The sequence below is a fragment of the Dendrobates tinctorius genome, unplaced genomic scaffold, assembly GCF_039654945.1.
Source record: "Dendrobates tinctorius isolate UK_male_01 unplaced genomic scaffold, ASM3965494v1 ptg000059l, whole genome shotgun sequence".
In the NCBI taxonomy this organism is placed as follows: domain Eukaryota; kingdom Metazoa; phylum Chordata; class Amphibia; order Anura; family Dendrobatidae; genus Dendrobates; species Dendrobates tinctorius.
In genome coordinates this window covers 21,928,854-21,944,302 of record NW_027361727.1, presented here as the reverse complement: position 1 = coordinate 21,944,302, position 15,449 = coordinate 21,928,854, and the positions used below count along the sequence as shown (strand labels likewise).

At 47.6% G+C, this 15,449-nt stretch overlaps 1 protein-coding gene across 2 annotated transcripts in view; it reads right to left on the bottom strand.

Annotated features, from left to right (window-relative positions):
- CD82 (CD82 molecule) overlaps positions 1-15,449 on the bottom strand; it is a 39,981-nt gene that overhangs the window by 10,606 nt on the left and 13,926 nt on the right. For both annotated transcript variants that reach the window (XM_073578571.1, XM_073578572.1), the window contains exon 2: positions 1,540-1,624. In XM_073578571.1, the coding sequence (XP_073434672.1) occupies positions 1,540-1,605 (66 nt within the window). In that variant the 5' untranslated portion in view covers positions 1,606-1,624. The remainder of the gene's footprint in view (positions 1-1,539; positions 1,625-15,449) is intronic.

Sequence of the window (15,449 nt, the reverse complement as noted above, 5' to 3'; positions counted from 1 at the left end):
AGGAGCATAAAACCTGTACAGACCCAAAACCTCAGCGCTGAGGGTTTGAGAGGACTCGCTACAATCCCACCAGTCTTCCATATTATTTGCACTGATACATTGTAGCAAATGGGGGCGGGGGGGGGAGCAATACGAGGAGGCCTTCCCCTTGTCCACTGGCACCAAGGGGCCACACTGGTGCCAGGGTGCAGATGGCCCACTTTTGGCTATGGCGCCCCCTACGTTTGCCCTGGCACAGCTCGTTTCCTGCACAGACACTGGGATGCCACGTAAACAGATTATTTTGCAGAGGTTACAGCGTAACGTTCGGTAACAGGAAGCCGCAGATCAGGAGCTTTATCTGTTCCTCATTCTGTGCAGACAGATACACGGCTCCATCATCAGAAGGGGAAACGGCCGCAGCTTCCGACCCATCCATCCCCATCAGCCATCCACAGGAGGGTCAGAAGCTACGAATACAGAGAAAGTACTGCACATCCTGATCCTGCTGGTGCACCAAGAGAATGCTAGTCCTACAGTAAATACTGGTGGACACCGGGCACAGATCCAACAAGAAGTTCATATAAGGAAGCTATAGGAGGAGGACGAGAAGTTCTCAGGGTCAGGAGAAGTTTTATTAATGAGGAAGGAACTTACAGTCGGTGGGAAAAAAAACTCATCGTAGCAAAGTATCAGGTGTGAAGGGCGACCTTCCTCCATATACTATAGGCCAATGTATAGGAATAGGTCTCATGTCACTTGTAAGAGCGCCACTCTTGGCCATGGGCAGAGTCTGGTATTGCAACTCCGTCCTCAATACTTGGCTACTAGATTAGATACATTCCAGGTACAAAAATGGCATCATATCCATCATCATCCTGTACCCCAAGTGCCAGCGTGTCACTACCCCGCACCCCCAGAGTCTATATATGCCCCTGTGGGGACAGGTGCAGTGACTGGATGCACTGTATGGCGGGCTCCTCACGAGGTTTGGACGGACTTGTGTAATCAACAGGACATGGCCACAGCTTGGAAAACGAAAAAGGAATTAAGAAAACAATAGGAAAGATAAGAGCGGCTCCGATAAGCTTGAAGAAGAGAAAAACACGGGACTATAATACAGGGACCTTACGCGGGGCCACCCACCACATGGACCGGGCCAGTCACCACATGGACCGGGCCAGCCACCACATGGACCGGGCCCACCCATCACATGGACCGGGCCCACCCATCACATGGACCGGGCCCACCCATCACATGGACCGGGCCCACCCATCACATGGACCGGGCCCACCCATCACATGGACCGGGCTACAGGGGCAAAAAACACCATCATCATCATCATATTGCGCTGAAAAACATTATAAAAGGAGGCACCAAGAGTGGACAGTACAGGTGATCGCATGTTATTGCTCTCTCTTATCAGTCATTTCAGGCTGCAGAGGGGCGGCCACTATATTTGTCGGTTATCTGCGATCCATCATGTCGATTCATCTAGTTCTGTAAAGAATATTAGCAGGAGGTGGTTAAAAGGTTAATGGCCCCGTCGTTGATACTTACAAAGAACAGGAGGTTAAATAAGAACAGGAAGTATTTGATCACTTTCATGCAGCCGCCACTGGCCATTTTCTCTGGGGTTTCGAACCTGGGAAAAGAAAAAGACAGACATCAAAGGGTTAATAACCTTACTTTTATATAACCAAGGGTGATTTTTTGCTGTTCGTGAATGTCAGGACGACAACAACCTCAGCTCTGCTAATCCGAGCACTGGGGGGGGGGGGGGAAAATCAATCAGCATAAAGCATCCCAGCTCCACAGCCAGCTCCAGCCCCAGACCCATACCCAGCCATCTTCGGCCAGCCCCAGACCCATACTCAGCTGTCCTCATCCCCAGCCAGCCCCAGACCCATACTCAGCTGTCCTCGTCCCCAGCCAGCCCCAGACCCACACTTCCCCAGCCAGCCCCATAACCAGCAATCCTCGGCCAGCCCCAGACCCATACCCAAACGTCCTCATCCCCGGCCAGTCCCACAGACAGCCATCCTCTGCCAGTTCCAGCCATCTCCGGCCAGCCCCAGACCCACACATTTTATGTACATTGACACACTAACAAACCATCAAAAACAGGAAAGTGATTTGAGCCATGTATGGACCTCAGAGGATTTCTTTAAAGTGACAGGACATCACTAATTCCATAACTATGTTTGCTAACATTAATATCCGTGTTGAACGCATTAGTTGCGCAGTCGCACCGGCCATTATTATAGACGCCGGCTATCTGTTTGCATTACGCCGTGCTGCGGGCTTCTATAATATTCCAGTCCTGATCAAGTAAATAAGTGCACAGGAAAGAGTTAATTCCCTGCTGATGATCCCAGGGCCCATGGCGGACCTATAATGGGATTATAATAGAGGGCCTGTAGTGTCACCTGCAGAACAAGCCCAGACACCCCACAGCCCGGGGAGAGGGTGTCACTCACTCCACTTTTCTTTACGCCCTAAATTTAACACCCAGATTTCAACAGTAACAAAAAATTGCTTGTTGGGTGTAAAGAGAACACTCAGCAAATGGGACAATCGCTTATTGGCAATTCCACAAAGTCTCAGAACTAGACCTGGGAGTTATTTACCAGCGCCATGATAACATGGGATACATGTAGGGGGGCCCCCCATCCCCCTCCAGGATACATGTAGGGGGGCCCCCATCCCTCCAGGATACATGTGGGGGTCTGGGGGGATTGACATGAGCAGGGCCCAGTTGCTGTGACGCTCTGCAGACCTCTCAATCATGTCGCCTTCAATGATAGTCGGAGTCCCACAACCACCCAGGACCCCCGGCTACTTCTTTGTATACAGCACTGCTTAGAGGGGGGACCTGTCCATCGTCATTAGTGGCATTGTGTCACATGAGGGGGGGGGGCTGCAGATGGGGGGACAATGATGCCTGTGTTCCCCAAATACAAGGCGCACTCCTCCTCTCCCCTGCACTGGCATTAACGAATGAGCCACGGGGGCCACCAACAAAAGCTGCACAAGAGCCTGTCTGGCAGCTGCAGGTCCGCGCTCTCCTTTATGTCTCTGCTCCTTTTATGTCTATGGAAATGAACTTCACCGAGGCCTCGTTCCCAGGGGCGCAGACCACGGGCACATTACACATGGACAGACACAGAAGCCCAGCAGCTACTAAAGGCAAATAATCTGATTGTCAGAGATAAGAGGATATGTCCCACAGGAGACGACCCCTCTACCCCTATACGGGGACGTCAGGGTCAGAGGTCGCCGCCTGGTTAAGCCCTACACTATTCCCAATGTCATGGTAATTTCCCCATTATTATAATGCAGCCCCATTCCAGAGAAGCAATCACAAAAATAATGACTATTTAGGTGGATTGGCACAATATGGCCATAGCTCGCCTTAGACGACCCCCAGCGATCATCATGGCCAACAAGTCCTTGTTATTGACTTATTGGGGAAAGTGTCCATAAAAAAAAAACAAAAAAAAAACAACTTTTCCTGGGAGAATTCATTGCTTTACAGGATTTCTTTAAAATAATCCAGCGCCACCCTTGTCTACAGGTTGTTTACGGTATTACAGCTCAGCCACATTTACCTTAGTAGAATAGAACACGCCGTGCTTTTCTATTTCTGGACATTCCCTTAACTATAACCGGTCACACAAATCCAAATCCCTTTAATGTGGCGTTTAATAGTTTGGAAATTCTATTGATAAAGATATGCAAAATAATTCAAAACTTCAAGAGGTTAATGAATTACCATCCCTGGCGCTAATTCATGCAGTAAAAATGAAAATAAATGAAAAAAAAATATTGACATCCTGATGTTTACCACTAATAATAATAATAATAAATAATAATCTTTATTTTTATATAGCGCTAACATATTCCACAGCGCTTTACAGTTTGCACATATTTTCATCACTGTCCCCGATAGGGAATTTAGATTGTGAGCCCCATCAGTATGTCTTTAGAATGTGGGAGGAAACCGGAGTACCCGGAGGAAACCCACGCAAACACGGGGAGAACATACAAACTCCTTGCAGATGTTGTCCTTGGTGTTGTCCTCGATTCGAACCCAGGACCGAGGAACCCAGGAACCCAGGACCAAGGCTGCAGCGCTAACCACTGAGCCACCGTGCCGCCCTAATCACCAATGTGTATCTATGGTAATTTAAATCAAACACTGCCCCCTGGAGACAAAATGATCATGAAAAATTGTGGCCAAAAGAGCCAATGACCTCGATCTATATAGAAATCAGAAATTCCTTTATTTCCAAAGAATGAACGCCAATGTAATCTAGTTTCATAGGACAGGTGATGTTTTGGTTGTGTGCGCCCCTTTAAGAACTCACGACCGATAAGACAGCACCCAAGAAATAAAAAGACTCCATAGAACATTCCTGGGGACCTCGCTCAGCACGAAACATTCTTGGGCAAATTTACAAAAACGAGGAAAAGTAAATACTTTGTATCTGCAGATGCCAATTTCTATAAATCACACAAGGCGGAGAAGGAATTTTTCAGATCTTTGTACATTTAGTACAAAGAGATATATATATATATATATATATATATATATATATATATATATATATATATATATATATATATATATATATATATATATATATATATTTTTTTTTTTTTCTCCTCCAAACTTTTACCAAAAAGTTTCTCCTCCAAACTTTTACCAAAAAGTTTCTCCTCCAAACTTTTACCAAAAAGTTTCTCCTCCAAACTTTTACCAAAAAGTTTCTCCTCCAAACTTTTACCAAAAAGTTTCTCCTCCAAACTTTTACTAAAAAGTTTCTCCTCCAAACTTTTACCAAAAAGTTTCTCCTCCAAACTTTTTAGACCCCTGAATAGTCACCTATTTATCTCCCATCACCTTCAGTACTGTGCCCCCTGCACGCAGTAGATGTGTTGCCTGACAACCCCATCGAAGAGAAGGTTTCCCTTGGGACAAGATTGTCAGACAGAACTGTTGCAGCAGAGAGCCAGGAAGCAGAGCGGCGGTGCCACAACCCTGCCAATTCTGCAGTATCAATCTGATTTTTCGGCGCCTGTCCATTTAACAACCAGTGATAGCATCATGGGCAAACTGACCCATGTGTGGCCCCAAAAAGCCATCTGTGGTTTAATGGCAGAAGTCACTAGATGAAGGAGTCAGAGTTCTTGTTTTAAGATTGGTGCTAGAGCCCCCCTATAGCCAAAGCAAGGCCCCCTATAAAAGCTTACAGATGGCTAAAGAACAGTAGACGCTGGGTGTGGGTACTTTTGGCAGAACTAGCGTTTTTTTCAGGCAAAGTAACTGCACCTATAAAAAGTTCCTGGTACAAACTCCATCAATCTTATTGCACTTTGAGGAGTCGAGAATGTTACTATTTAAAGGGCCACACACACCTTTAGATGAACGACAAGATGTAATGTGACATGACATTACAGCCTGTCCCACTGCAATGCTCAGCTAAGCTGTTTGATGGAATGTCCAGGGACCAACTTGCTGACTGTCTCCAGTAAGAACCCACCGACCTGCCTGATCAATGCTGTCTAGTATCATATTTAATGCAGAGAACATAAATATGTCAGTCTGCCCTAGAGGGAGCACATAAGATCCCGGATCACTTCTCCCTCCGTGGCAATCAATGATGGAGGAGGATGTAGTCCAAAGGATTATACCACTGTGGTCACCCACAAGTTATGGGACCGGGGTCAAAACTAAATACGAGAACATGAGGCCGGAATCCATGCCACAACTTCTCTAAAAGAACTCGTTCCTCCAAAAAAGATAAATTACAAAAATGAAATATTCACGTTCCTGTTCCTTTAAATGACTGCTGCCAGAGGACTGACAGGGCTAAATGGCGGTGGACGGTTATTAGCATGCAGATAAATATTTACCATCCTCCATAGAAAACACATGGTCAGGCAGCGAGTGCCAACGTGACTGCTGCGTCTGTGCAAGAAGGGATGCACAAACGGGGGTCCAGAGCAGAGACGAGGGGAACGAGGCCAAGGTGTGAACAGATGCAGCATTGTGGCGAGACCCTGAACACCAAGCGTTTCGTGGCCCCCGTAAGGGCCCTTTAAGAAAATAAAGTGCACTGTGTGGACAATTGACTATAAAGGGGTAAATAGGCCGCTATACATTACAAAAAAAAAAAAAAAAAAACAACTATGCCCTGCTTGCTGACAGTTTCCACATGGTATAAGATCTAAACGTAAGCGTAAACAACAACAAAAGTTAACAAACTCACTTTTTTATGCTGAATTTTACATTTACTATCTAGAAATGTCGAGGTGGGGCGACGCTAAGTAGTGAAACTGAAGTAGGTGGCTGCGCTGACGATTTAAGTCTATGGATCAATACAAGTGTAATTTTCCCTTATTATTTATGACTATTACAAATGAAAATGAATGGCTGCACCTATGGTTTATCCACAGTCAGTGCAAGCGATGCAGGAGCAAAATGGGCATCCACCTTCCTCAGCCGCTCCTCTGTGACGAGGGCTACCATACACATACAATAACGTAGGACTCTTCCACAGCATGGCGCTGGACCCTTAGGTGCCACAAATATTAAAGATCACTCCTCCTATCAAAATTGCTATCCATTTGATATATTGCAGTCATCATATTATACAGCAATGTGTATTTACAATTGCTCATTTTTCCTTTCTACCCAGCTAATTCTTCTCTTTTCTCTGCTCTATGTAGAAACAGGAAGACTCTTGTCCCTGCATTTATCGTTCCCTTCTTCACCTCCTGACTCAGCTGCTCCCTCCTCCTGGGACTTTTGCAGCAATTCCTGACTCATACGGGAAAAATGTATCTCCTATTTATACATAGAGCTTAGAAGGATTCAGCTTTTATTCACAAGACGTCAAAAGAACTAATGGAAAAGAGAATAATTATCTGGGTAGAAATGCAAAATGAGCAATTGTAAGTACATAGTGCTGTATAATATGATGACTGCAATATATTAAGAGGATAGAAACTTTGAGGGAGGAGGATGGAGGAAGAGGAGGATGGATACACTATACACTTGGCCTGGAGCAACTCAAAGTCCCATGGATTCCAGTACCACCTTTATGCTGATAATTATACTCAGATCTACCTCTCTGGCCCAGATGTCACCTCTCTGCTGTCCAGAATCTCGGAGTGTCTATCAGCCATATCCTCCTTCTCCTCTCGCTTCATCAAACTCAATGTGGACAAATCTGAACTCATCATCTTTCCCCCATCTCACAGATCTTCCTTACCTGACCCATCTATCACAATTAATGACATCACGCTTTCCCCCATACCAGAGGTCCGCTGCCTCGGAGTAACCCTTGACTCTGCCCTGTCCTTCAAACCGCACATCCAAGCTCTTTCCACCTCCTGTCGCCTCCAGCTCAAAAATATTTCCAGAATCCGTCCTTTCCTCAATCCTCACTCTACTAAAATGCTTGTGCACACCCTCATCATCTCCTGCCTCGACTATTGCAACATCCTTTTCTGTGGTCTCCCTGCTAACACCCTCACACCTCTCCAGTCCATCCTTAACTCTGCTGTCTGATTAATTCATCTCTCTCCTCGCTACTCCTCCGCTTCTCCCCTCTGCAAATCCCTTCACTGGCTCCCATTCCCTCAGCGTATCCAGTTCAAATTACCAATACTGACCTACAAGGCCATCTATAACCTGTCTCCCCCATATGTCTCTGAACTAATCTCCCGATACCTTTTTTTAAATCAGATAAATTTTTATTGCATAACAAAAAATAAAACAACCAGCATATTCAATCTGTGAAGAGTGAACAAGTTATAAATATTTTCAAAACATACTTCCCATTCCTTTCTCCCACCCCTCATCCCTCTGTAAAGCACGTCTACAACTATTTAAATAAAAGTACACAGTATTGCAGCATTGATCTTCTGATGAATCTCCCAATATCTTCCCTCACGTAATCTCCGGTACTCCCAAGACCTCCTTCTCTCCTCCACACTTATTCGCTCCTCACCCAACCGCCTCCAAGACTTCTCTTGAATATCCCCCATCCTCTGGAATTCCACGCCTCAACACGTCCGACTATCAACCACATTCAGATCCGTCAGACGGAACCTGAAAACCCATCTCTTCAAGAAAGCCTTCAGCCTGCAATGACCCCGCTACCTCCTCACCACTAATGGAGCCACCGCCTCACCATCACCGGAGCTGCTGCAACCCCCCAACGTAATGTCTCCTTCCCCTCCATCCTGTAGCATGTAAGCCCGAAAGGGCAGGGTCCTCTCTCCCCTCTGTATCAGTCTGTCATTGTTAGCTTGTTTACTGTAAGTGATATCTGTAATTTGTATGTAACCCCTTCTCATGTACAGCACCATGGAATCAAGGGTGCTATAGCAATAAATAATAATAATAATAATGATGGAGGAGGAGGACAGAGGCGGAGGAGGAGGACAGAGGCGGAGGAGGAGGACAGAGGCGGAGGAGTGCTTCTGTAATATGCTCGCGGCTCAAACGCAATCTGCTCCATTTTGCAATTATTAAATTCTCAAATTTCACAATTTCCACAATTCTTGGAAATGATCCTTTAAATTGTGGGGAAAAAAAACAAAAAAGTCAAAGACTTTCTCACTTTGAATCACTGGAAAAAAAAAAGTGCACTTATGCTCTTATATGATAAGTGGACCAATAGGGGGCGCCAATAGGCGCTCATCACTTAGAGTGGATTGTCCAGGATTAGAAAAAGGACCCTCCTTCCCCTAAGAAACAGAGGCTCAGCCGCTACCAAATCTTATAGGATTGCTGTGCCCTGTGCAAAGCAATGCAGTCCGGCTGCAATACCCGCCACGGCCTACAGACAGGGGAGGCGACGTTTCTGTAAAATCTGCTGGTTTCATACAACTACTGTAAAGGACAATTTAATATGTAAATCTACAAACAGATCCTCGCTCATTGCTTACACTGAAGGGAAGGACGGAAACCTGCTGTGATAGCAGGGGGTCCGGGAGGGGACGTCCTATAGTTAGGGTCAGTCCTGGTGGTGGTATAATATCAGAGGAGTGCAGAAATGAAAGAGTCCTGCAGAAAAAAAAAACCCATCCCCGCCGTGTATCCATCATTAATATCATATTCGACAGACCATATTTGCTAAAAGGGTCCCCTGACAATAAACTGCCTGAACCGCTAACAATCAGCCATATGCGGGGAAACACCGTCACAAGTGCTCAGTTCTCACAGCACCCCCACAGGAGAAATGTGGTACTACACAGGTCCTACAGGAAATCAGTGTCCTGTGTGTAATCTGTGCACGGACCGAGTCCTCCAGAGCGGGACAGGAGAGGACGGAGAACACGTTCTACAAGCAGAGAAACCACCTGGCACACAGGTGTCTCCAGGTCTCGGCAGGTTTTATTGCAGGGCATCGCTCTGGCATGTGATCCGCCCCATGTCCTAATAACGAAGAAATGCCTGAGAAGTGTGAATGACAGAACACGTCCCATGCCCAGAACGGCACAGAAGGCGCTTCTTATAAGGAGCGGCCCAGGACAACCGGTGCCCACCACAGACATGTACATGCCCACACTGGGCTGATCACCATCCCAAACATTCCCGTCTTAGGAAACATACAATTCTGGGGGGTTTCTGAAATGCCAGAGTTGTGAATATCCTGTGTTCAGCCTCATTCACGCGTCCAATTTTTGCAAATGAGCGATAACCGTCATTTTCATTGATGGCACTTGTACCTGAGATAATCTACGGGGTCTGCGGATAATCTACGGGGTCTGCGGATAATCTACGGGGTCTGCGGATAATCTACGGGGTCTGCGGATAATCTACGGGGTCCGTGATTGCTACATGGAAAACGTCAAATTTTCCAAAGGTCGGATCAAATTTAGCAATGCAAGTCTGAAAAAAAAAAAACCAATCTGACAACGTTTGAATGATATTGAAGGGTGGTTCAATATTCATTGACTGTCAGAAAAAACGCTCCCGTCCGGTCCCCCAAGCAACGCTCCCTCATAAAAATCTGTATGCATGTATGTATGCATGTATGTATCAAGCCCCACCCACTCCACATAGACCAGCCCACTCCACGTGCAAAACCCCGTATAATGTCTAAATAAATACAAAGATATATAATATCTAATATATCTATTTGCTAGGCACAGCTTCTTGATCACAACAGGTTACACTTGCCTGTGTTGCCCATAGCAACCAATCACTAAGCATCTTTCATTTCACCGAGCTGTTTAAAAGATGAAAGCTGAGCTGTGATTGGTTGCTATGAGCAATAGTTTTCCTTGTAGACAGTTGTGGTAACTGAGGCCTATTATTCTTATCATTTCTATGGTGTTATCGTCCTTTTGTAAAGCTGAAAATAACACAATTTATTACCGTGCCAACACAGACCACCCTCTGAGGCTGGTTTCACATTAGCGTATTTTTCCACAGCGCAATACATCGTGCGTGTCCATGCGCATGCGTCATGCCTACCTATGTTTAACATGGGGGGGGTGCATGGTCTTGCGTTTGTACGCATGCAGTTTTTTCAAGGAGTGCGGCTAGGCACGCCAGACGCAACCTGTTGCATTCTTGGGTCCGCCGAAAGGCAGAAAAAAACGCATGCGCATGGAATGCGACAAAATAACGCATTACAGTCTATGGGAACACATGCGGTTTTTGCACGAGTTTCTACTGCGCAAGATGCGCTGCGCACAAAAACGCTAATGTGAAATTGGCCTGAAACAGACTGCAGAGGGAGCCGAAAATCAGGAACTTCTCTTTGTCTGGCATGAAGCACTCTCATTAACTTAAAAATTCAAACACAGATTAAAAAAAAGAAACACAAGACGGATTTCTCCAACGCAGGTACCATTTTAAAGGGAATCTGTCACCCCATTTTTCGAGTATGAGCTGCCGCCACCGACATCAGGGGCTTATCTACAGCATTCTGTAATGCATTCTGTAATGCTGTAGATAAGCCCCCGATGTAACCTGAAAGAAAAAAAACAAAAAAAGTGTTAGATTATACTCACCCCGGTCCGGGTCCGATGTGTGTCGCCGTCCAGTCCGGCGCCTACATCTTCATACGACGCCGTCCTCTTCTTTGTTTCCTGTCGTGGCTCCGGCGCAGGCGTACTGCTCTGTCCTGTTGGGGGCAGAGCAGAATACTGCAGTACGCAGGCGCTAAGAGAGGTCTGGCGCCTGCGCACTGCAGTATTCTTCTCTGCCCTCAACAGAGCAGAGCAGTGCGCTTGCGCAGGAGCCACGACAGCAAGGAAAGAAGAGGACGGCGTCGTATGAAGATGGTAGGCGCCGGACCGCAACACCCATTGGACCAAAACCGGACCGCCCCCCGGTGAGTATAATCTAACTCTTTTTCCCCCTTCTCTTTCAGGTAACATCGGGGGCTTATCTACAGCGTTACAGAATGTATTACAGAATGCTGTAGATAAGCCCCTGATGGCGGTGGCGGCAGCTCATAGTCAAAAAAAAAAAAAAAGGGATGACAGATTCCCTTTAATCTGTGTAACAGCGCCAACCTGACAATGTTCGCTCTGACGGGACGATGTGGGATATTAGGGGTAGTAGTCCGGTGGCTCTGGCTGACGGGACGATGTGGGATATTAGGGGTAGTAGTCCGGTGGCTCTGGCTGACGGGACGATGTGGGATATTAGGGGTAGTAGTCCGGTGGCTCTGGCTGATGGGACGATGTGGGATATTAGGGGTAGTAGTCCGGTAGTTCTGGCTGACGGGATGATGTGGGATATTAGGGGGAGTAGTCCGGTAGTTCTGGCTGACGGGATGATGTGGGATATTAGGGGTAGTAGTCCGGTGGCTCTGACTGACGGGATGATGTGGGATATTAGTGGTAGTAGTCCGGTAGCTCTGGCTGACGGGATGATGTGGGATATTAGGGGTAGTAGTCCGGTGGCTCTGGCTGACGGGATGATGTGGGATATTAGGGGTAGTAGTCCGGTAGCTCTGGCTGACGGGACGATGTGGGATATTAGGGGTAGTAGTCCGGTGGCTCTAGCTGACGGGACGATGTGGGATATTAGGGGTAGTAGTCCGGTAGCTCTGGCTGACGGGACAATGTTTGATATTAGGGGTAGTAGTCCGGTGGCTCTGGCTGATGGGACGATGTGGGATATTAGGGGTAGTAGTCCGGTGGCTCTGGCTGACGGGACGATGTGGGATATTAGGGGTAGTAGTCCGGTGGCTCTGGCTGACGGGATGATGTGGGATATTAGGGGTAGTAGTCCGGTGGCTCTGGCTGACGGGACGATGTGGGATATTAGGGGTAGTAGTCCGGTGGCTCTGGCTGACGGGACGATGTGGGATATTAGGGGTAGTAGTCCGGTGGCTCTGGCTGACGGGACGATGTGGGATATTAGGGGTAGTAGTCCGGTGGCTCTGGCTGACGGGATGATGTGGGATATTATGGGTAGTAGTCCAGTGGCTCTGGCTGACGGGATGATGTGGGATATTAGGGGTAGTAGTCCGGTGGCTCTGGCTGATGGGATGATGTGGGATATTAGGGGTAGTAGTCCGGTGGCTCTGGCTGACGGGATGATGTGGGATATTAGGGGTAGTAGTCCGGTGGCTCTGGCTGACGGGATGATGTGGGATATTAGGGGTAGTAGTCCAGTGGCTCTGGCTGACGGGATGATGTGGGATATTAGGGGTAGTAGTCCGGTGGCTCTGGCTGACGGGATGATGTGGGATATTAGGGGTAGTAGTCCGGTGGCTCTGGCTGATGGGATGATGTGGGATATTAGGGGTAGTAGTCCGGTGGCTCTGGCTGACGGGATGATGTGGGATTTTAGAGTGTGGCTATGCGGAGTGGGCGGGGCTATACACTCAGATATTATATATAAACCGGGCTCTTCATCTAGCGTATGAATAAAGTGACAATTGGGATTTACCATTTCTCTTGTCAGAGTGCCCTATCCCTACAAAGTATTAAACGGTCAGTACTGATCGGTTAGTGGCAGAGTATTTAGAGACTTGTCTGCAACTGCAGGAAAAACCGTGGAACAGGACAATGTAGTTTAGGAAAATATGCTCCAGAATTGATATTTCATGGGGAATATGGGGACAGATATCTGCAGAGATGATAGATCCTCTATAAGATGCACCCGTGTAATTCTTTAATAAGGGATTATCCAGGATTTTAATTTCCCCATGCACCAAATGATATTTCAGGTTATCGTTCAAACGCGCTGCAATACCAGACCTGACCCATCAACAATCGTGGCGCTCTAATAAAAGGAAAAAGAAAAGATGCATTTCTACAAGCCGGAGCATAATTACATGTCACAGACGCACATCTATGACTCCTCTTTGCCTTTAATTCCAACACAATTTAAAGCTTCATTGCTCAAAATATTTGACCTGTTCCTTTAGCCTGCAATTACCGTGCCTTTGCCTTGACAGCGGAGCTTATAATTATCGGCTCCGTGTTTTCTTATATCTGAGACTTTTATAAAACATTTAAAAATAAATATTTACACTTCTCTGTTTTCAAAATTGCATTCATTGTTCTAGAATGTGAATTGTGGGACGTCAGTTACCTCCTAATAACGATGCATTGCACCATTACTTAAAGGGCAATTCCATAGTTCAATAAAGACTACGCGTTCCTATACAGAGGACCACGCAAAGAAATGTAAACCATCAGCTACACTTATTTCTCTTACAATGGGTCCCTATGGTGGACGGACGCCTGAGCATCCATCCTGACTGTGGCCACTGTACCTCCCCCCTAACAGTCACAAACGGGGTGCGTATCTGTCCATGCAACTAATGTGGTCGACTGCCATAATAAAAACGCAGCGGAGGATAATGCATTAGATGGTTGACGTTGTTCCGATCACTTGCGCAGTGGAAGGCGACGTCAAGTCTACAGACGCCCGCCGGGCCCCCGGCATGGTGGGTATTGTGCACCTGCGGAGGTCAGAAGAGCCCCTTAATGATGATTTATCATACAGGAATAAAATAGAACTTTATATTACAATACACAAAATTTTGTGATGTTGTGAGTCCGAGGACGCCGCCATCGTCACACATCCAGCTGCTCCGAGCCAACCGGGAAGATCTGATGCACAGAAATGTGGAGTAAAATCGTGGCTCACTGTCCGGCGGTGGTCAATGCAGGGCTGCTCAGATCTGGGTCCAGTGTGCACCGTGACGGACAGTCCCCTCAGACAGCCATTGTCTACCCCTAAACCCCTTTTATCTTCACCCCTTCCCGCTCCTCCCCCATTCTGGAGCTCTGGTTCCCATGCAAATCCTTGAGTGGGGGAAGGAAAGCAAGTAAAAAAAAAAAAAAAAGGAAAGCCATTCCCACACTGTGAATTCAATGATGATGCACAACAGTGTCCGTCTAGCATTGCTGGAGGACAATAGTAGCAAACCCTCAGCTGTGAGAAAAGCTAGTCCTGAATCGACTGCAAACAAGAATTGCATTATTCACAGACAGTAAACAGTATTGCTACAATATCTCTAGAGGCCATAAGACCTAGATGACCGTGCCGCACCTTGGGGGGGCAGAGGAGGAACGTGCCGCACCTTGGGGGGGACAGAGTAGGACTGTTCCGTGCCGCACCTTGGGGGGGCAGAGGAGGACCGTGCCGCACCTTGGAGGGGACAGAGGACCGTGCCGCACCTTGGGGGGGACAGAGTAGGACTGTTCCGTGCCGCACCTTGGGGGGGGGGGGGACAGAGGAGGACTGTGTCGCACCTTGGGGGCGGGGCAGAGGAGGACCGTGCCGCACCTTGGGGGCGGGGCAGAGGAGGACCGTGCCGCACCTTGGGGGGGGGGGGGGGGGCAGAGGAGGACCGTGCCGCACCTTGGGGGGGGGGGCAGAGGAGGACCGTGCCGCACCTTGGGGGGGGGGGCAGAGGAGGACCGTGCCGCACCTTGGGGGGGGGGGGCAGAGGAGGACTGTGCCGCACCTTGGGGGGGGGGGGCAGAGGAGGACTGTGCCGCACCCTGGGGGGGCAGAGGGGCAGCTGCCATGAGCACAATTTTCTTTGAGAACTTTCAAAACAAAAATATAGAAAGTGGCAGTGGTGTTAGAAGCACTGAGAATCCAGAGCAGGCACACATTTCCCCTTAAACCACTCGAGTGTTGCTTTAGCAGTACGCTTTGTGTCATTGTCCGTCCCAGTCTCAAATCACTGAAGACCCAAACAGGTTTTGCTCAAGAATATGCCTTTTGTATTTTACACCATACATCTTCCGTGTCCCTGCTGACGAAAAATATCAGACATCTGCACTAATACAGGGTGCAGCGAACCCAAGTAAAATGGCAGCGGCACAGGTGCATAAATACCAAATGAGACAGCCAGCCTACAATCAGGGATTGGCCGTGTGGGACACCAGTGCAGAAGAAATAATCCGAATGTGGCAATGTTCACACAGGGAATGCAGGGCTTCTGGTTCACAACCTCTTAGTA